The 21,622-nt window shown below is 46.2% G+C and overlaps 1 protein-coding gene across 1 annotated transcript; it reads left to right on the top strand.

The window, feature by feature from the left end:
* Nucleotides 1-9,773: 9,773 nt before the first annotated feature.
* BAG1 (BAG cochaperone 1) lies at nt 9,774-20,971 on the top strand. Its single transcript, XM_029069659.1, is given in 5 exon segments — nt 9,774-9,830; nt 20,030-20,097; nt 20,446-20,668; nt 20,670-20,793; nt 20,796-20,971. Coding segments are annotated over 5 exon segments (648 nt in total).
* The last annotated feature ends 651 nt before the right edge of the window (nt 20,972-21,622 follow it).

Raw genomic sequence — 21,622 nt, 5'->3', positions numbered from 1 at the left:
TACGAAACTGCAGTTTTAGCCAGTTTTTCATTTCGCAGTAAAAAAAATTTCTCCCTAACCCAAATTTTGCACCTCTGCATCCCCTTTCTCCACAGCCACTGACATAGTTAACCCTTCTGCTCTTTGCAGGTCCGTGTGTGTGTTTGTAGGGATGTAGGAGTGTGTGTTTGGTGTCAATCCCAGAAATGGAATTGGCATTTCAAAAGACATTAATGTTTTGGGATTATTATAGGCTAGAGATGTGAGGTCACTGTAAAACAACCTGACATAAACATTATCAGACAAGCCCACGCTTCTGGGGTTTCAAGTGAGATGTTCTAAAGAAATATTTATAGCAAAATGATGACCTAGAGGCATCTAAATGTAATATCCATTTTTAAATCTCATATTTTTCCTTGAATCCTTCAATCTAATTAGGCTCACATCAGTATATTATTATGGAGTGTAATCATTCCTTTCTTCTAATAACATTCATGGATAATTTTATTTCTCATTTTCAGCCTCCTACTCCTGTGGTGTAATTAGTGTCTTTGGCACCTCGTGATGCTCAGAATGAGTTGCAGCTGCTAATTGCTAATTGAAAAATTAGAAACTCAGTTAGAAAAAGGATCTAATTAAAATGAAATTAGATAAAAATCCCTTCAAACCAGCTCCTTTCTCCCCTTCTCTTCTTTGTTTTTTTCTCCTCCCTCTTTTGTGATCACAGAACTATTAGCACTTGTAAAATATGTGTTATTGTTAAAGCCAAATAGAGTTCTGAGACACTGTACTGTACAGTGGCCTTCTGTTGGAGAAACCAGGGAAGTTTGGCAAGATTGGAGGCTTGTCCCACGCCTTACCCGACACCCTTTCTCTATCCCTTATTCTGTCCTTCTCCTCAATCAATAATATCTATGAAGCACTTACTGTGTGCAGATCACCGTACTAAATTCTTGAGATACTACAGTACAACGAAGTGGCTAGACACGTTCCTGGCCCACCAGGAGCTTGTAGTCTGGAGGGGGAGAGAGATAATAATTATAATAATCATCTCTGTTAAGCACTTACTATGTTCCAACCACTGTTCTAAGCACTGGGGTGTTTACAAGGTGATCAGGTTGCCCCACGTGGGGCTCACAGTCTTAACGCCGTTTTACAGATGAGGTCACTGAGGCATGGAGAAGTGAAGTCACTTGCCTGAGGTCACACAACGGACAAGTGGCAGAGCCGGAATTAGACCATATTAGACTGTAAGGCCGTCAATGGGCAGGGATCGTCTCTATCAGTTGCCGAATAGTACGTTCCAAGCGCTTAGTACAGTGCTCTGCACACAGTAAGCGCTCAATTAATGCTATTGAATATGTCCACCGACTCCCAAGCCCGTGCTCTTTCCACTAAGCTATGTTGCTTCCCATTAAAATTTGAAATAGACATTAAAATAGATTGTGGATATATATGTAAGTGCTATTGGGCTGAGGGTGGGGTGAATATCAAGGGCTTAAAGGGGACAGAATCAAGTGCAAGGGTGACAGAGACAGGAAAGAGAGTAGAGGAGATGAAGACCTCTTGGAAGAGATGTGATTTTAGTAAGGCTTTAAAGGTGGGGAGAGCAGTGGTCTGTCATTTAGCCGGAGGAATCCCTCCACTAGGCCACACTGCTTCTGGATTTAGATCGGGTCTGATGCTGCACCTGGTCTTGACCCGGCTCCGGTTCCCACTGGACCAGCGTGGTAGCCACCGATGGGAAAAAGCGTCACAACCTCCCTCTTGGCAAGTATCTTCCTGGCTTCATTTGCTGGGGGCCAGAAGAAGCAGATTTCTCGGGTTCCTCTTTCGCCTAATAGAATTGCTGGATATTTTTCTTTTCCTCTATGCCTTCTTAATTGATGATGTTGATATTTGATGTTGGTCTTTGTTAAGCACTTACTAGGTGCCGAACACTGTTCTAAGCGCTGGAGTAGATTCAGGGTTATCAGGTTGTCCCACGTGAGGCTCACAATCTTAATCCCCCTTTTACAGATGAGGTAACTGAGGCACAGAGAAGTTCAGTGACTTTCCCAGAGTCACACAGCTGACAGGTGGCAGAGCGGGGATTAGAACCCATGACCTCTGACTCCTAAACCCATACCCTTTCCACTGGGCCACGTTGCTTCTCAATTAATTGTCCCTAACACTGGGAAGCACCAAGGCCTAGAGGAAAGATCACAAGGCTGGGAGTCAGGAGACCTAGGTTTTAATCCTGGGGGTGTCACTTGCCTGCTGAGTGGCCTTGGACAAGTCCCTGGCTATCTTTGTGCTCTCAGTTTCTTCATCCGTAAATGGGGATTAAATACCTATTCACCCTCTGCATTAAACTCTGAAGCCCCATGAAAGACAGAGACTGTGTCTGAGCTGATTGTATTTTATCTACCCCAGTGCTTAGACAGCGCTCAGCACATAGGAAGAACTTAATAAGCAGATACATAAACAACAAAATTAGCAGAAATTGCCTATTATCCTTATTAATTTCCCAACCCCTAAAAGTATCTCCGTCCCCTAAGGAATATGGGTAGTTGCTGTCGTAAAAGAATTCATTAAGTTCAGACTATATGCAAAGCACTCTATTAAGGGCTGGAAAAAAAAGATACCAATTTGAGAATTAGACATGGTACAGCTGTGTGACTGTGGGAAAGTCATTAACATCTCTGTGCCTCGGTTACCTCATCTGTAAAATGGGGATTAAGACTGTGAGCCTCACGAGGGGCAACCTGATTACCCTGTATCTAACCCAGCGCCTAGAACAGTACTCTGCACATAGTAAGCACTTAACAAATACCAACATTATTATTGTTATTATTATTACCTGGCCTTTAAGGGGCTCACAATCACAGGCATGGAAAGAGTGGCCAGCGACAGCTATGTAGGGAAAGATTAAATAATAAAAACACGAAAACAAAGGAGAACACACAGATGGTAGTGAATGCAGAAATTTTTTAAAATAAGAGCAGTAGGCTATGGGGCCTAGAGGAGCAGAGTTTCAGGTGTCCTGTGATTCCCTCTCAGTTGTGGCCTAGTCAAAGCTTTCCCTACATTGTGCAGTTTGAGAAGTCCTCTTGTTGTGCCCGCAGCTCCCTTTTGCCATGGTAGAGCAGAACAGGGGATGATGGAAAGTCAGGGCACGTGAAGAAGCAGCGTGGCTTGGTGGAAAGAGCCCGGGCTTGGGAGTCAGAAGTCATGAGTTCGAATCCCAGCTCTGCCACTTGTCAGCTGTGTGACTGTGGGCAAGTCACTTCCCTTCTCGGTGCCTCAGTGACCTCGTGGCTCAGTGGAAAGAGCCTGGGCTTTGGAGTCAGGGCTCATGAGTTCGAATCCCGGCTCTGCCACTTGTCGGCTGTGTGACTGTGGGCAAGTCACTTAACTTCTCTGTGCCTCAGTTCCCTCATCTGTAAAATGGGGATTAAGACTGTGAGCCCCACGTGGGACAACCTGATTCCCCTATGTCTACCCCAGCGCTTAGAACAGTGCTCGGCACATAGTAAGCGCTTAACAAATACCAACATTATTATTATTATTATTAACAAATACCACCATTATTAATATTATTGTGTGAGAGCTTGGCAACTTTTGTCCTGAATGGCAGAGCTCTGGTCTGGCAGAGGAGGGATTGGGAGAAGCGTTTGCTATTGTTGCTGCTTCAGCATTGGGTGTCGGGCCAGACCTGCCCTGGTCCACTGCAGTCTCCAGCCTGTTCCCTGTGCTTTGGGGGGTTATCACTGGGGGATATTTTCACCCTAATCCTGCCTCCAGCCTGCGCCTCGGACCCCATTCCCTCTCACCTTCTTAAAACCATCGCCCCTGCCCTCCTCCCTTCCTTAACTTCTATTTTTAACCACTCAATCTCCAAGGGCTCCTTCCCCTCTGCCTTCAAACACGCCCACGTCTCCCCCATCCTAAAAAAACCCGCTCTCGACCCCACTTCCCCCTCCAGTTATCGTCCTATCTCCCTACTACCCTTCCTTTCCAAAATCTTAGAACGAGTCGTCTACAATCGATGCCTAGAATTCCTTAACTCCCATTCTCTCCTAGACCCCCTCCGATCTGGCTTCCGTCCCCTCCACTCTACCGAGACTGCTCTCTCTAAGGTCACCCGTGACCTCCTTCTTGCCAAATCCGATGGCTCCTACTCCATTCTGATCCTCCTTGACCTCTCTGCTGCCTTTGACACTGTCGACCATCCCCTCCTCCTCCATACCTTATCTCACCTTGGCTTCACGGACTCTGTCCTCTCCCGGTTCTCCTCTTACCTCTCTGGCCGATCATTCTCGGTCTCCTACGCCGGAGCCTCCTCCCCCTCCCATCCTTTAACCGTTGGAGTTCCTCAAGGGTCAGTTCTCGGCCCTCTTCTGTTCTCCATTTACACTCACTCCCTCGGTGAACTCATCCGCTCTCACGGCTTTGACTACCATCTCTACGCAGATGACACGCAGATCTACATCTCCGCCCCTGTCCTCTCCCCCTCCCTTCAGGCTCGCATCTCCTCCCGCCTCCGGGACGTCTCCACCTGGATGTCGGCCCGCCACCTAAAACTCAACATGAGCGAGACTGAGCTCCTCATCTTCCCTCCCAAGCCCGGTCCGCTCCCAGACTTCTCCATCACCGTGGATGGCACGACCATCCTTCCCGTCCCGCAGGCCCGCAATCTCGGTGTCATCCTTGACTCGTCCCTCTCGTTCACCCCACACATCCTATCCGTTACCGAGACCTGCCGGTTTCACCTCTACAATATCGCCAAGATCCGCCCTTTCCTCTCCACCCAAACGGCTACCTTACTATTACGGGCTCTCGTTATATCCCGGCTAGACTACCGTGTCGGCCTTCTCTCTGACCTCCCTTCCTCCTCTCTCGCCCCGCTCCGGTCTATTCTTCACTCCGCTGCCCGGCTCATCTTCCCGCAGAACGATCTGGGCATGTCACTCCCCTTCTTAAACAACTCCAGTGGTTGCCTATCGACCTCCGCTCCAAACAAAAACTCCTCACTCTAGGCTTCGAGGCTCTCCATCACCTTGCCCCTTCCTACCTCTCCTCCCTTCTCTCTTTCTACCGCCCACCCCGCACGCTCCGCTCCTCCGCCGCCCACCTCCTCGCCGTCCCTCGGTCTCGCCTATCCCGCCGTCGACCCCCGGGTCACGTCCTCCCGCGGTCCCGGAACGCCCTCCCTCCTCACCTCCGCCAAACTGATTCTCTTTCCCTCTTCAAAACCTTACTTAAAAATCACCTCCTCCAAGAGGCGTTCCCAGACTGAGCTCCTCTTCCCCCTCTACTCCCTCTGCCATCCCCCCTTTACCTCTCCGCAGCTAAAGCCTCATTTTCCCCTTTTCCCTCTGCTCCTCCACCTCTCCCTTCCCATCCCCACGGCACTGTACCCGTCCGCTCAACTGTATATATTTTCTTTACCCTATTTATTTTGTTAATGAATTGTACATCGCCCTGATTCTATTGAGTTGCCATCGGTTTTTATGAGATGTTCTTCCCCTTGACGCTGTTTAGTGCCATCGTTCTTGTCTGTCCGTCTCCCCCGATTAGACTGTAAGCCCGTCAAACGGCAGGGACTGTCTCTATCTGTTGCCGACTTGTTCATCCCAAGCGCTTAGTACAGTGCTCTGCACATAGTAAGCGCTCAATAAATACTATTGAATGAATGAATGAATGAAGATCAGACGGACGATGCACCCCCACCCAACCCTACGCGAACTGGTTCCTGGGCCTCACTCTCATCTCTCTTGCCAAATCTTGTTAGGGGGTGAAGACGACACATGAAACAGCTTCTGCCTCTTGGTGCCAATCCCTCGGACCCCCTGGCTGGGAATGGGTAAGCCGAAGAAGGAGCCTGGATTGGAAGAGAAAACATGAGGGGCCTCTAAGAAAATATGGGAGAAGGAGACTGCTCCATGGCTTGAGGAAGCCTCTGAGTCTCCCTCATCTTGGAGGAGACCACAGCGATTTCTGCTAATTTTGTTGTTTGTGCATCTGCCTGTTAAGTGCTTTCTATGCGCCAAGCACTTTGCTAAGTGCGGTAGTAGGTAGATTCAGTGTGGCTGGCTCAGACACAGTCCCTGTACCATTTGGGGCCCATAGTCTAAAGGTATAGAAACCCAATTTTACAGAGGAGAAAACAGACCCAGCGAAGTTAAATTGAAGTCACACAGCAGGAAAGTGGCAGAGCCGGAATTAGAATCCAGGTTTCTTAACTGCCGGTCCTGTGCTTTTCCCACTGGGAGCATCTTGCTTCTCTCTTTTCTTCCCATTTAGACTGTATGACTCTTGAGGGTAGCTACCATATAATAATGAATAATTCTGGTATTTTTTTTTTTCATATCAATTTTTCAACCAAGACCCGCAGGACCTAGTAATTTATCTTCCCCATGGATACTCAGTAAAGATTACTTTAACAATCTGACTGAGTTTTGTCTTGGAGAATTCCTAGAGAATCACAATAAACCAGAATTTGAGAAGGTCAATCACTCACTGGTTTTTATTGAGTGTTTTCCTGTGCAGATTACTGTAGTAAGCATTTGGGAGAGTACAGTGCTAGACTCTAAACTCATCTCTAAACTATAAGCTTGTCTCCACACTGTGAGCTTATTTGGGGCAGGAATGTTTCTGTTTATTGTTGGCTTGTACTCTCCCAAGCGCTTAGTACTGTGCTCTGCACACAGTAAGTGCTCAATAAATACTACTGACTGTCTGACTACAATACAGTAGAGTTTGCCCCCAACGACTTTACAGTCTAAAGGAGGGAATGAATGAAAAAAAAATCAGCCTAGATTGATTCAGCTCTCTTAATTGGTGGGGTTTATGTCTACATTTACAAGAAAAGGAAGTGCAATTAAATAGGAAGGGAAAGGAAAACAAAGTAAATAATAATGCTAATTGTGGTATTTGACATAATCAGATAAGACACAGTCCCTGACCTACAGGAGGTCACAGTCTAAGTAGGAGGGAGAGCAGGCATTTAATCTCCCTTTTACAGATGAGGAAACTGGGACACAGAGAAGTTAAATGACTTGGCCAAGGTTCATCAGTAGGCAAATGGTAGAGCCAGGATTACAACTTATGCTCTGCTGGACAAATCACAGGTCTGGGAGTAAGAAGGCTCCCTTCAGGCTCATAACTCCTTCTGCCTCCAGGACATCTCTACCTGGATGTCTGCCCACCACCTAAAACTCAACATGTCCAAAACTGAGCTCCTCATCTTCCCTCCCAAGCCCCGTCCTCTTCCTGACTTTCGTATCACCGTGGATGGTACGACCATCCTTCCTATCTCTCTAGCCCGCAACCTCGGTGTCATCCTTGACTCGGCTCTCTCGTTCACCCCACACATCCGATCCGTCACCGAGACCTGCCGGTCTCACCTTTATAATATCGCCAAGATCCGTCCTTTCCTCTCCACCCAAACGGCTATCTTACTGGTACAGGCTCTCATAATATCCCGGCTGGATTATTGTGTCAGCCTGCTCTCTGATCTCCCTTCCTCCTGTCTCTCCCCGCTCTGGTCTATTCTTCATTCCAGTGCCCGGATCATCTTCATGCAGAAAGGCTCTGGGCATGTCACTCCCCTTCTTAAAAACCTCCAGTGGTTGTCCATCAACCTCCGCACGAAACAAAAACTTCTCACTCTAGGCTTCGAGGCTCTCCATCACCTTGCCCTCTCCTACATCTCCTCCCTTCTCTCTCTCTACTGTCCACCCCGTAGACTCCGCTCCCCCGCCGCCCACCTCCTCACCGTCCCCCGTTCTCATCTATCCTGCTGTCGACCCCGGCCCACGTCCTCCCGCTGTCCTGGAATGCCCTCCCTCCTCATCCCCGCCAAACTAACTCTCTTCCCCTCTTCAAAGCCCTACTGAGAGCTCACCTCCTCCAAGGGGCCTTCCCACACTGAGCGTCCCCTCTTCCCTCTGCTCCCTCTGCTGCCTCTCTGCCCCCCCTTCACCTCCCCTCAGCTAAGCCCTCTTTTCCCCCTTTCCCTCTGCTCCTCCCCCTCTCCCTTCCCCTCCCCTCAGCACGGTGCTCATCTGCTCATATATATATATTTTCATTACCCTATTTATTTTGTTAATAAGATGTACATCCCCTTGATTCTATTTATTGCTATTGTTTTTGTCTGTCTCCCCCGATTAGACTGTAAGCCCGTCAGTGGGCAGGGATTGTCTCTATCTGTTGCCGAATTGTACATTCCAAGAGCTTAGTACAGTGCTCTGCACATAATAAGTGCTTAATAAATAATAAATGCTATTGAATGAATGAATGAAGGACCTGGATTCTAATACCGCTCTGCCACTTGTCTGCTGTGTGACCTTGAGCAAGTCACTTTACTTCTCTGTGCCTCAGTTACCTCATCTGGCAAATGGGAATGAAAACTGTGAGCCCCATGTGAGACATGGGCTGTGTCCAACCTCATTAGCTTTTCTTTACCCCAGCTCTTATTACAGTGCTTGGCACATAGTAAGTACTTAACAGATACCAGAAAAAGGTCCTCTGACCCACGTTCTTTCCATTAGGCCTCACTGAGTCTCGTGAAGAGGAATGGAGAGGAGTATGGGAAAAGCTTGGCCAGAACCCAAATTCATGGGCGTGCTTTGGAGGTTGAAAACTAAATAATTTTGTTCCCTTTGGGATGAAGAGAATCACAATTCTGGAGAATCTTCTGGAGGTCATCTACTCCTTCTCTTTGCCTTATTCATTCATTCATTCATCATTCATTCATTCATATTTATTGAGCACTTACTGAGTGCAGAGCACTGTACTAAGTGCTTGGAAAGTACAATTCAGCAATAGAGAGAGAAAATCCCTGCTCATACTGGGCTTACAGTCTAGGCAGAGGGGAAACAGACATCAAAACTAGTAAACGGACATCACTATCAATAAATAGAATTATAGATATATACATATATACATAAGTGCTGTGGGCAGGCAGAGGAAGAGCAAAGGGAATGAGTCGAGGTGAAGCGGAAGGGTGGGGGAGACGGGGAAAAGAGGGCTTAGTCTGGGAAGGCCTCTTGGAGGAGGTATGCCTTCAGTAAGGCTCTGAATGGGGGGAGAGTGATCGTTTGGCAGATTTGAGGAGGGAGGGAGTTCCAGGCCAGAGGTAGGACGTGGGCCAGGGGTCGACAGTGGGACAGGCGAGAACGAGGCCCATTGAGAAGGTTAGTGGTGACAGAGGAGCAGAGTGTACGGTCTGGGATGTAGGAGGTGAGGTAAGAAGGGGCAAGGTGATGGAGCGCTTTGAAGCCAACAGTGAGGCGTTTTTGTTTGATACAGAGGTCGATAGGCAACCAGTGGAGGTTTTTGAGGAGGGGGGTGACATGTCTTGAACATTTCTGTAGAAAGATAATCCGGGCAGCAGAGTGAAGTATGGACCGAAGTGGGGAGAGGCAGGAGGTTGGGAGGTCAGAAAGGAGGTGTTGAGTTTGAGGTGGTGGGAGGACATCTAAATAGAAATTTCCTGATGGCAGAAGCAGATGTGAGCCTGGAGGGAGGATCATTCAGGCCCAAACCATCTTATTTTGATACTCTGGAAGAAGCGGGCAAGGTTGAATGGCAATCCCTGTGAGCTCCTCGATATAAAGCATCGTGTCTTCCATCTCCAGTGAACTCTCCAAAATGCTTAGAGCAGTGTTCTGCCCCAAGTAGGTGCTCAATAAATACTGCAGATGGACCGATTGAAATGATGTCTGCCTCAAGGCTGATCTGTTCCCAGTTTTCATTTAAGCCTCTTACTTTGTCTCCAGTAACGTAACCCTCCATGTCGGTCAGCCATGCCGGCCTCTGTGCGGTACCGAGCAGATTCTGCTTCCCCTTTCCAGAAACCTAAGGTACTTTTCCTGGAAAGAAGAGAGACCGAGGTAGGATCAGGGAGAAAGAGGTTGGGCAGGGAGGAGGGAGGAGAGGGCCAGCCTGCCTTCAATTAAACATCCTATTTCCAATCATCCTGCCTCACCTAATGTAAATGGCTGTCAGTCACCATAAACAACTGGCAGCCCAATTCTATTTTAGTGGGGAAATAAGAAGTTGCAAGCCATAATTAGAAGTGAAGTGTGATATGTGACAATAACCTGTTTGTCTCCCTTGGAGGGAGTCTGAGCAAGCAAGAAAATGAGTTGGAAGCCTGCCAAGTCTGTCAACTCCTGTTCAAGTTAGGTAGGGGCCAGGCCATTGGCCGCCGAGAGAGAAGCGTCCAACTGGAAACGTGTTCTATTTGCTTTTCAAAGAGGCCTTCCCCGCCACTCCGGACATTTCACGGTTGGGAATTGCCCACTGAACACTATGATCCGTTCACCTCTGGTGGGAAGCTGTTAGCCTTCTGAACTTCTCAGCACCATTCTAGGGAAGAAAGGCATAAAGCCGACTGATGCAAAAATGGCGATCGGACCGACGGTCTTTGATTCTAAATTGAGGCCCTTCATGTCATTTGCAGTCGGACACCCTCCGCTTGGTCATAGCTACTCTAGGATGTTAATTTTAAAGGGTGTTCATTATGGTGCACGATTCTTGAAGTCAGTGGGATTTATGCACCTTATCCCAGTAAGATGAAATGAATATGGCTTTCCCTGGCTCCTCTCTTTCATCAATCAATCATATTTATGGAGAGACTCTCAGTCTCTCTGTCTCTCTTTTTCTCATTTTCCCTCCCTCCCTCTCAATCAATCAATCAATAATATTAATTGAGTGCTTACTGTGTTCACAGTACTGAACATAGTGCGGGGGGAGGAGCATGGGGTAGTGGATACAGCACGGGCCTGGGAATCAGAAGGTCATGGGTTTTAATCTCTGTTCTGACACTTGTCTGCTGCGTGGCTTGGGGCAAATCACTTCTCTTCTCTGTGCCTCAGTTACCTAATGGGGATTGAGATTGCGAGCCCTATGTGGGACAGGGACTGTGTCCACCCTAGCACTTAGCATAGTGTCTGGCACATAGTAAGCACTTAATTATTATTATTATTATTACTGTATTAAGCATTTGGAGGAGTACAATACAATAGAGTAATAATAATAATAATGGTATTTGTAAAGTGTTTACTATGTGCCAAGCACTGGGGTAGATCCAGAGTAATCAGGTTGGACACAGTCCCTATCCCATGTGGGACTCACACTCTTAATCCCCATTTTACAGATGAGGTAACTGAGGCACAGAGAAGTGAAGTGACTTGCCCAAGCCCACACAGCAGTCAGGTGGCAGGACAGAGATTAGAACTCATGACCTTCTGACTCCCAGGCCCCTGCTCTATCCACTACACCATGCTGCTTCCAATCCCTGCCCACAAGGAGCTTGCAGGCTAGATGAGGAGTTCACAGACTCCGCATTCTTTTTCTCTTATCCTCTTTCTCTCAATCAATAAATCAATCAATTGTATTTCTTGAGGGATGACTCGGTACAAAACATTGTGCTAATTTCTCGGGAGCAAACAATAGCATTAGTAGACCCGATCCCTGCCCTCTAAGAGCTTATATTCTAGTGGGGGAAATAGACAATAAAATACATTCCGGCTAGAGGGAAGAAATAGAATACACTAATTAAAAAAATAGTGCACATTTTTCTGAACTGGCCTGGTGGCTGTTTGGAGGGAGAGGGCGGCTAGGATCCTGGAAATGTTGGAAGGAAAAACTAACAGGATTTGGTGACACTGAGTATGGGGATTGAAAGAGTGGGAGAAGTGAAGGATAAAGCCAGGGTCGCAGGCTTGACAGACAGAGGGGATGGAGGGGTTGTCAACTGATGAGAAAGGAAGAGGAGACGGACTGTGGGGGAAGATGACCAGTTTGGATAGATTGAGCTCTAGCTGTCAATGAGTCATTCACCTAGAGATGTCCCGAAGGAAGCAGGAGTTGCGATATTTCAGAGGAGAGAATTCGGGGCCAGCGAAGAAGATTTGGTAATCATCTGCATAAACATCAATCAATGGACTGTATTTAATTGAGCCTAATTCTCTTTAATTTTCTTCCCCTCTTCAAAACCCTACTTACAGCTCACCTCCTCCAAGAGGCCTTCCCAGACTGAGCTCCCCTTCTCCCTCTACTCCCTCTACCACCCCCCCCCCCTTCACCTCTCCGCAGCTAAACCCTCTTCTCCCCCCATTTCCCTCTGCTCCTCCCCCCTCCCTTCCCCTCCCCTCAGCACCGTACTCGTCCGCTCAACTGTATATATTTTCATTACCCTATTTATTTTGTTAATGAAATGTACATCGCCTTGATTCTATTCATTTGCTATTGTTTTAACGAGATATTCATCCCCTTGATTCTATTTATTGCTATTGTTCTTGTCTGTCCGTCTCCCCCGATTAGACTGTAAGCCTGTCAAAGGGCAGGGACTGTCTCTATCTGCTACCGATTTGGACATTCCAAGTGCTTAGTACAGTGCATTGCACATAGTAAGCGCTCAATAAATACTACTGAAAGAATTGAGCGCTTGCGGTGTGCAGAAAATGATTCTAAGCAATTGGGAAAGTACAATTCAAGGGAGTTGGCAGAGGGTCCCTACCCACAAGGAGCTTACAGCCTACATGCAGAGACAGACATTAAAATAGATTCGGGAGAGGGGAAATAGTGGAGTACAAGGATATTCACATATGTACTGTGGGGCTGGGGTGAGTATTAAAGTGCTTAAGTGGTACATAGCAAGCTGCTGCAGCTGCGAGTGTGCATAGGAGGAAGAAAGGGCTTATTCCTTCCCTTGACTTTCCTATCACCACAGACATCACCTCCTTCCTGTTTCACAAGCCCATGACCTTGGCATTATCCTCAACTCATCTCTTATTCAACCCACCCATACAATTTGTCATCAAATCCTGTCGGTTCTACCTTCGTAACATCTCTAGAATCTGCTCCTTCGTCCAAATGTCTACCACACTTATCAATTCCTGCCTCCAATACTGCATTGTCATGCTCGCTGACCTCCCTGCCTCCTGCTTCATCTCTCTACAGTTCACACCTCCATCTGTTGCCTCAGTCATTTTTCTAAAGTATTCTGATGCCATATTTCCCCACTCTTCAAAACCTCCAATGGTTGTCCTTCCATTTCTGTATGAAACAGAACCTCCTTCCCAATGAATTTAAGGGAATCAATCTTCCCTTTCTACCTTTCTACCTACATCCCGGCCCACATGCTTCACTCTTCTGATGCCAACCTACTCCCTGTACCTTGATTTCAACTACCTTGACATCATCCCCTTGCCCATGTCCTCCCTCTGGCCTGGAATTCCATCCAGCTTCATAGCCAATAGACCACCACTTTCCCTAACTTCAAAGCCCTACTAAAATAATTCCCTCCAAGAGACCTCTAAACTCTTTTTTCCCTTTCACCCTCCCTTCCAAACTGCCAATTCACTTTGATCTGTACTTTGATATTCACCCCATCTCCAGCCGCACAGCACTTTTTTCCCCCATTTCCCTCTGCTCCTCCCCCCTCCCTTCCCATCCCCTCAGCACTGTACTCGTCTGCTCAACTGTATATATTTTCATTACCCTATTTATTTTGTTAACGAAATGTACATCGCCTCGATTCTATTTAGTTGCCATCGTTTTTACGAGATGTTCTTCCCCTCGACTCTAATTATCGCCATCGTTCTCGTCTGTCCGTCTCCCCCGATTAGACCGTGAGCCCGTCAGACGGCAGGGACCGTCTCTATCTGTTGCCGACTTGTTCATTCCAAGCGCTTAGTACAGTGCTCTGCACATAGTAAGTGCTCAATAAATACTATTGAATGAATGAATGAATATGTACATATCCTTAAAGTCCGCTATTTCCCCATATGTAATTTATTTTAACGTATATCTCCCCATCTGATAGGTAAACTCCTTTGGGGCAGGGACCATATCTACCAACTAGACTGTACTAAACTCTTCTAAGCACTTAGTGCAGTGTTCTGAACCCAGTAAGGGCTCAATAAATACGATTGATTGACTGGATGATCTTCAAAGCCCTACTGAAGCCACAGGAAGTCATCCTTGACTAATCTTCCAACCCTCTACTCTATTCCCCCTCTACTGCTTCACCTCTGATCTTGAATCCTATCTTCTAAGCACTTAAACACTCCCCCCTCCTTACCCACAGCACTTATGTACATAGCTTTGAACACTGCTTCTTCTCCCATTGGTAATTTATTTTAGTGTCTGTCATCACACTGATTGTAAGCTACCTGAGGGCAGAGATCCTGTCTACAGAGAAGCAGCGTGGCTCAGTGGAAAGAGCGCGGGCTTGGGAGTCAGAGGTAAAGGGTTCTAATCCCGGCTCCGCCGCTAGTCAGCTGTGTGACCTCGGGCAAGTCGCTTAACTTCTCTGTGCCTCAGTTACCTCATCTGTCAAGTGGGGATTAAAACTGTGACCCCCACGTGGCACCTGATCACGTTGTATCCCCCAGCACTTAGAACAGTGCTTTGCACATAGTAAGTGCTTAACAAATACCACAATTTACTTACTCTTCTGTGATCTCCCAAGCACTTAGTACAGTGCATTGCAGAGTAAGTGCTCAGTAAAAACCACTGATTGTTTCCTAATTGCAATACTATCCTTTAGTTGCCTCTTCTGAAATTCATCATTTTTGGAGAACCATTTGTTCAATCTCCTTTAGCGACTTTGAAATCTATGTCTCTCTTCACAAGTCTCAGGGACCCCTCCCACTGTAGAATGGGAGTATGGTCTGCTTGTAGTCTATCACTCCCAGTGCTTAGAATAGCACTTATCACATAGTAAGTGTTTAATAAATATCACAAATACTATCATCATCTGATATTTGATGATTCTTTTATTCATTCATTCATTTCATTCAATCCTTCACTGAGTGCTTACTATGAACAGAGCACAGTAGCAAGCACTTGGGAGAGTACAGTTTAACGATAAGCAAACACATTCCCTGCCTACCATAAGGATACTGAATAGAACTGGTTCCAGGATGAGCCCTCTATGAAGCACCACTTTTTATAGTGGTATTTGTTAAACGCTTACTTTGTGTCAAACACTGGTTTGGGGATTTTTTTAAGGGTATTTGTAAGCACTTACTGTGTGCTAGGCATTGTCCTAAACACTGGGGTAGACACGAGTTTATCAGGTCAGGCACAGTCCCTGTCTCACATGAGGGTCACAGTCTGAATTGGAGAGAGGAAGATTTAATCCTCCTTCTACAGATGAAGCAACAGAGGCACAGAGAAGCTAAGTGACTTGCCCAAGGTCATACAGCATGCACTTGGCAGAGCTGGGATTAGAACCCAGGTCCTCTAACTCCCAGGCTTGTGCTCTTTCCACTACCCTCAGTCTGGCATGGTGCCACTGATGACTACTATTTGGGTGCCTTCTTAAATCAGCTGGGGGCCCACCCAGCAGGAGAACTGTTAAACCTAACTTTCCCAGCTTGACAATAAAGATGTCATGTGGTACAGAATCAGGAGCCTTACTGAAGCCTGAAAAGATTACATCTATTGCCGCTCCCTTGTGTGCATGGTCTGACACTATCATAGAAGAAGATTAAATTTGTCTGGCACGATTTATTCTTCACAAAGCCATATCGGTGGCTTCCAAATATCGTATGCTTTTCTAGATAGATTGTAAATAGATTGCTTGATAATTTGTTCCAACATTTTCCCAATTATTGCCACTAAGCCGACTCATCCGTAATTGCTAGAGCCTTCCTCTCCTGTTTCTAAAGATGGACATATGTTGGTCCTCTTACAGTCTTTCTGATTCCATGAATTCTTGCTAATATTAGCTTGTAGTTCCGAAATAACATCCACCCACTCCTCATCTACAGTGCCTGAAAATGCCCTGCATCAGGCATTAGAGATTTAATACATCGTATTTTGGAAAAAATACACTGAAATTATTGGGTTCACTCTTCCAGTTTAGTTTTGCAGCCTTCCGTCCCGAATGGAAGTTGCTCCAGTCGTTGGTTCACTTTTGATCTTTGTTGAAAAAGCAGAAATGAAAGAGTCCAGGGCCCCCACAATTTTCATGGCTCATACTGGGAGTGAATAAAGAACATTATGCTAATTACTTGGCTGGAAGCATCTATATCCATTTGTACTTTTTTGGAGAGGCATCAATCCATCAGTCATATTTACTGAGTGCTTACCGTGTTTGGAGCACAGAACTAAGCCACTTGATAGATTACAATAGAGCAGAGTTAATAAGCACGTTCCTTGCCCGCAAGGAGCTTACAGTTGCATTCCGCCACCTCCCACCCTCCCTTCCCCACCCCCTGCCGAGATCTGTGGACCAGGTAGGAAAATTTCTTACCATTTCCCATCGGAGCTGAGAGCTATCCTTCCCAAACGTGTGACTCCGAAGGAGTCAAGGTGAAATTCACCGTGGGCTGGCAAAGTTCTAAGAGAAGAGAAATTCACTAAGGGGCCAGATAGAAAAAGGGCTGAGACCTTAAGCTTGTTGATACTGGTGAGCCTCAAATCTCGACAAAGCAGGTCGCCCTGCTAATTATCTGTCATGTCAACGCAGCTTACCTCAGAAAGACTTATTTTCCTTCTCTGGGGCTTTCAAATCCATTTATAGCAGCAGGAAACCCACAAGCAGGACACTTTCATCCCTTTTCGACCCGTCTTTTCAAGAAACTTGGAGCTGGGCTTAGCAGTGAGGATCGATAATGTCAGCCACCACCAAATTAATGCCTATTAGATTTGATCTTGGAAGGAATTTCCTCCCTTAGTATAAGCAGGCAGGGTAGGAACTGTATGAACCCAGAGCAAACCATTAAGTGACCAGCTGCAGAAGAGTGAAATGCAGTCCGGGCTAGTGAAAAAGTCAGATGCTGGCTAACTTTACTCAGGTGGGATTTTACCTTTAGGGTTTCACTTAACACGGAGGGATTGTCCAGATTGGACAAATGGAATTTTCTCAGATTCTCTGATCTTAGAGCTGTTCCCACTCAACGCCTGGGTAGGTCTCTGGACCACAGGCTTGTGTAAGTGTTTCCAGAGCCCAGCTATAGCTCACATGAGTCACTCAGTGTGAAATAAGCAGGAAGTATGTGGACACATCTCTTAAATCCACATACCTACATCCAATATATTGTCCTTGACAGCAACTTGTCAAGATTTCTAGGGCCTCCGGACATCTGTCAACCCTTACTGTTAATCAAAAGCCATCTCTGCCACTGTAACCCTTAAATCATCCCCTGCACAACTTTGAAAACCTTAGAACACACAACGATGGCATGGAAGGCATCTGGGCAGGTCACCCTGTATCTACAGAAACTCAGGTTTTCATTGTCAAAGTGAACAATTAGAAAAATGGCTAAAATGTGGAGTAACCTGGCAAAGCAGTGTGGCCTACTGGAAAGAGCATTGGCCAGGGAGCCGGATGACCTGGGTTCGACTCCTGGCTCTACCACCTGCCTCTTCTGTGACCTTGGGCAAGTCACTTCTTAGTCCTCAGCTTCCTCATCTGCAAAATTGAGATCAAAAAGCTGTTCTCCCTTCATCTTAGAGTGTGAGTCCTATGTGGGGCAGTGTCAAGAACTTAGTAAGTGCCTCACAAATACCACTGTTATGGCACCAGACAGTTTCCTGCAAACAATAATGATAATTGGTCTAGTGGCCAGTGCTCGAGCTGGAAGTAAGAGGGTGTGGTTTCTAATCCCCGCTCTGCCACTTGTCTGCTATGTGACCTTGGGCAAATCACTTAACTTCCCTCTGCCTCACTTACCTCATCTGTAAAATGGGGATTAAGATGGTGAGCCCCATGTGGGACAGGAACTCTGTCCAACCTGATTACCTTTTCTTTACCCCAGTACTTAGAACGGTGCATGGCATATAGTAAGCATTTAACAAATACCATAATCATTATTATTATTATTATTATTATGGTATACCTTAGTAGCTACCAACTCTGTTATATTGTACTCTCCCAAGTGCTTAGTACAGTGCTCTGCAAACAGTAAGCACTCAACGAATACGATTGATTGTTTGATTACTAGGAGCTTGATGATCAGACACAATCCCTGACCCCCACAGGGCTTGCATCCTAAGAGGAGTGAAAACAGTTATTGAATCCCCATTTTAAACATGGCAAAACAACAAAGAGTTGTTTGAAAGCTGGACATCACTCTGAAGGGCACAAAATGTCTTCTGTGCCTGATAGAAGGTAACATACCACAAGTCTAGCAGAATTTCCCCTCCTTTCTTCCTCCCCGGCCAGCTCAATGCCCGCCCCCCACCCCCAGCCGGCTCAATGCCAAGAGGCCAGCTCTCCATCAGGGCTGACTGGTGCCTTGCCCAGTTTGGCTGAGTGTAGCTTTTACTCCTCACCATTAATCAATCAATCAATCAATCAAGGGTATTTAAGAACTTTCCATGTGAAAAACACTGTTCTGTAGCTTGGGAGGGTACAATACCATAGAGTTGGGAGACACAATCCCTGCCCTCTAGGAATTCAGAATCTAATGTGGGGAGTCAGCCATTTAATAAATTACAGATGGGGAAGCAGCAAAATATAAGGATATATATACACATGTATATATATATCCTTAAATATATACACATGTGTATATATGTCCTTATATTTATATATCCTTATCTATCTATCTATCTATCTATCTATCTATCTATCTATCTATCTATCTATCTATCTAGCATGGCCTAGTGGATAAAGCATGGCCCTGGGAGTCAGAAGGACCTGCATTCTAATCCCGGCTCTGCCACTTGTCTGCCAGGTGACCTTGGGCAAGTCATTTTACTTCTCTGTGCCTCAGTCATAATAATAATAATGTTGGTATTTGTTAAGCGCTTACTATGTGCAGAGCACTGTTCTAAGCGCTGGGGGAGATACAGGGTAATCAGGTCGTCCCACGTGAGGCTCACAGTTAATCCCCATTTTACAGATGAGGTAACTGAGGCACAGAGAAGTTAAGTGACTTGCCCACAGTCACACAGCAGGCAAGTGGCAGAGCCGGGAGTCGAACTCATGACCTGTGACTCCAAAGCCCAGGCTCTTTTCCACTGAGCCACGCTGCTTCCCCGAATCATCTCATGTGTAAAATGGGGATTAAGAATGTGAGCCCTGTGTGGGAAAGGGACTGTATACAACCTGATTAACTTTACTCCAGTGCTTAGTATAGTGCTTGACACATAGTAAGCATTTAACAAATGCCACAATTATCATTATTATCAATATCATTATTATAAGTGCTATGGAGGTGGGGAGAGTATCACCATTTCCCTATTTCGGGGCAGTATCTCGTAAACTCTAGCTATTTCATTAGCTGCCCATTTTCTATTTGAGATTTCCCCCTTTCCAGCCAGCAATTTCACTAGTTCAGTTCCAGTAGCTTCATTTAACTCCATTAACAACACCCTCTTCCCAGTGTCAGACTTGCCTGTGCCGAGCTAATCTCTGCATTTGCATGATAAGGTCACTACACATTAAATACCCCCCTAGGCTGAGGCTATAATGAGACTTCTCCTGTAACTATTTTTGCTTTAAACTCAGTGGCACGATGAATGATGGGGGAAGTTCATCTGTGGGAAGCATGATCTGAACATCGAAGCATTACGGACAGAGGCCCGCTCAATGTCACCATCGCTTGTTGTCTTATGCCGTCAAGTCGTCTCCGACCCATAACGACGCCGTGGACACATCTCTCCCAGAACGTCCCACTTCTATCTGCAATCGTTCTGGTAGTGTATCTATAGAGTTTTCTTGGTCAAAATACGGAAGTGGTTTACCACTGCCTTCTTCCATGCAGTAAAAGAGTCTCTGTCCTCGACTGTCTCCCATGCCGCTGCTGCTCAGCACAGGTGACTCTGTAGCAGATTGCCTTCCGCTCGCTAGCCACTGCCCAAGCTAGGAATGGATTGGATATGCCTCTGCTTGACTCTCCCTCCCATAGTTGAGACTGGTAGAGTACTGGAAACTCTTCAGGTGCCACCCTGAGATGGGGAGCCATCACTTAGGGTAATGAAAAGCATTCATTCAATAGTATTTATTGAGCGCTTACTATGTGCAGAGCACTGTACTAAGCGCTTGGAATGGACAAATCGGCAACAGATAGAGACAGTCCCTGCCCTTTGACAGGCTTACAGTATTCAGATTGGAATCCAACAGGAAGGTGGTGAACCCATTGTCCAATACCTGGCTGTCCTCACTGAATGAGCAACTGGGATTTCACTTCCTTTTTAACCCACTTTCCAGTATTTGGCCATACTCAGAGAAGCAGCGTGTCCTAACGGATAGAGCATGGGCCTGGGAGTCAGAAAGACCTGGGTTCTAATCCCAGCTCTGCCACTTGTCTGCTGTGTAACCTTGGCCAAGTCACTTCGATTTTCTGTGCCTCAGTTCCCTCATCTGTAAAATGGGGATTAAGGCTGTGAGCCCGACGAGGGACGGGAAATGTGTCCAACCCGATTAGCTTGTATCTACCATAACGCTTAGAACAGTGCCTGGCACATGGAAAGTTCTTAACAGATACCACCATTCTTCTTATTATTATGCATTGAACAAGCAACTAGGGTTCCTCTTCTTTTTCAGAAGCTGATATACAAAGGGAAATCTCTAAAGGAAATGGAGCAATCATTATCTTCCCTTGGAGTGCAACATGGTTCCAGAGTCGTGTTGTTTGGGAAAAGGGATAGTCCCGAGGAAGAAGCAGAATTAAAAAGAAAAAAAAAAAAACCACTAAAGGATCTGGAGAAATCACTGGAGCAAGTAGCCAACAAAATTAGAAAATATTAATAAAGAGCTCACTGGTATCCAAAGGGGTTTCCTGGCAAAGGATGTGAAAGCCGAAGCTCTCAGCAAACTTAGCAAGAGAACAAAAGGAACTGTGGAGCAGCTTATGAAGATCTGGAACAAATTGATTCACTAACACTGCCAAAAAACTTCAGCGACTGCAGGCTGAAGAGGAAGGGTCTTGTACAGAAGGGGCAGTCTCTCCTTGAGCAGTGTGACAAAGTCAAGAGAAATATTGATCAGGAGGTAAAAAAGCTCCGGTCCAAGAACGGGGCACTGGCAGAATGAGGGTCTTCTTCCTAGAATTGGAGAGAAGGCCGTGGAAGCCTCCTGAACCTCAGTTATTGATTTCTTTCCCGGTGTGGTCTCCAGGGATTATTGGCAGTCAGTCATCAGTCAGTCATATTTATGGAGGACTTACTGTGTACAAAGCACTGTATTAAGTGCTAGAGAGAGTACAGTATAACAGCATAACAGACACATATATAACAGACACATTCCCTCCCTACAACGAGCTTATAGGTGTTCTGTTCTCAGCAAATAAGGATGGAGTTTCTGGAAGAAACTCGGGGTGGCCTGGTGGAATCAATCAGTCCATCAATCAATCATATTTATTCAGTGCTTACTGTGTGCAGAGCACTGTACCAAGCACTTGGGAGAGTATGATATAACCATAGAGCAGAGTTGGTAGACCCATTCCCTGCCACAACGAGCTTCCAGTCTAGAGGGGGAGACAGACAATAATATAAATAAATTAATTATGGATATCTACATAAATGCTTTGAAATTGAGGGAGGGGTGAATAAAGGGAGTGAATCAGGGTGATGCAGAAGGGGGTGGGAGAAGAGGAAATGAGGGCTTAGTCAGGGAAGGCCTCATGGAGGGGATGTGCCTTCAAATAGAGAAGCGGTGTGGATCGGTGGAAAGAGCACGGGCTTT

The sequence above is a fragment of the Ornithorhynchus anatinus genome, chromosome 7 (assembly GCF_004115215.2).
Source record: "Ornithorhynchus anatinus isolate Pmale09 chromosome 7, mOrnAna1.pri.v4, whole genome shotgun sequence".
Taxonomy (NCBI): domain Eukaryota; kingdom Metazoa; phylum Chordata; class Mammalia; order Monotremata; family Ornithorhynchidae; genus Ornithorhynchus; species Ornithorhynchus anatinus.
Note: the sequence above shows the minus strand (reverse complement) of the source record. Positions and strands in the feature narration are given on the sequence as shown.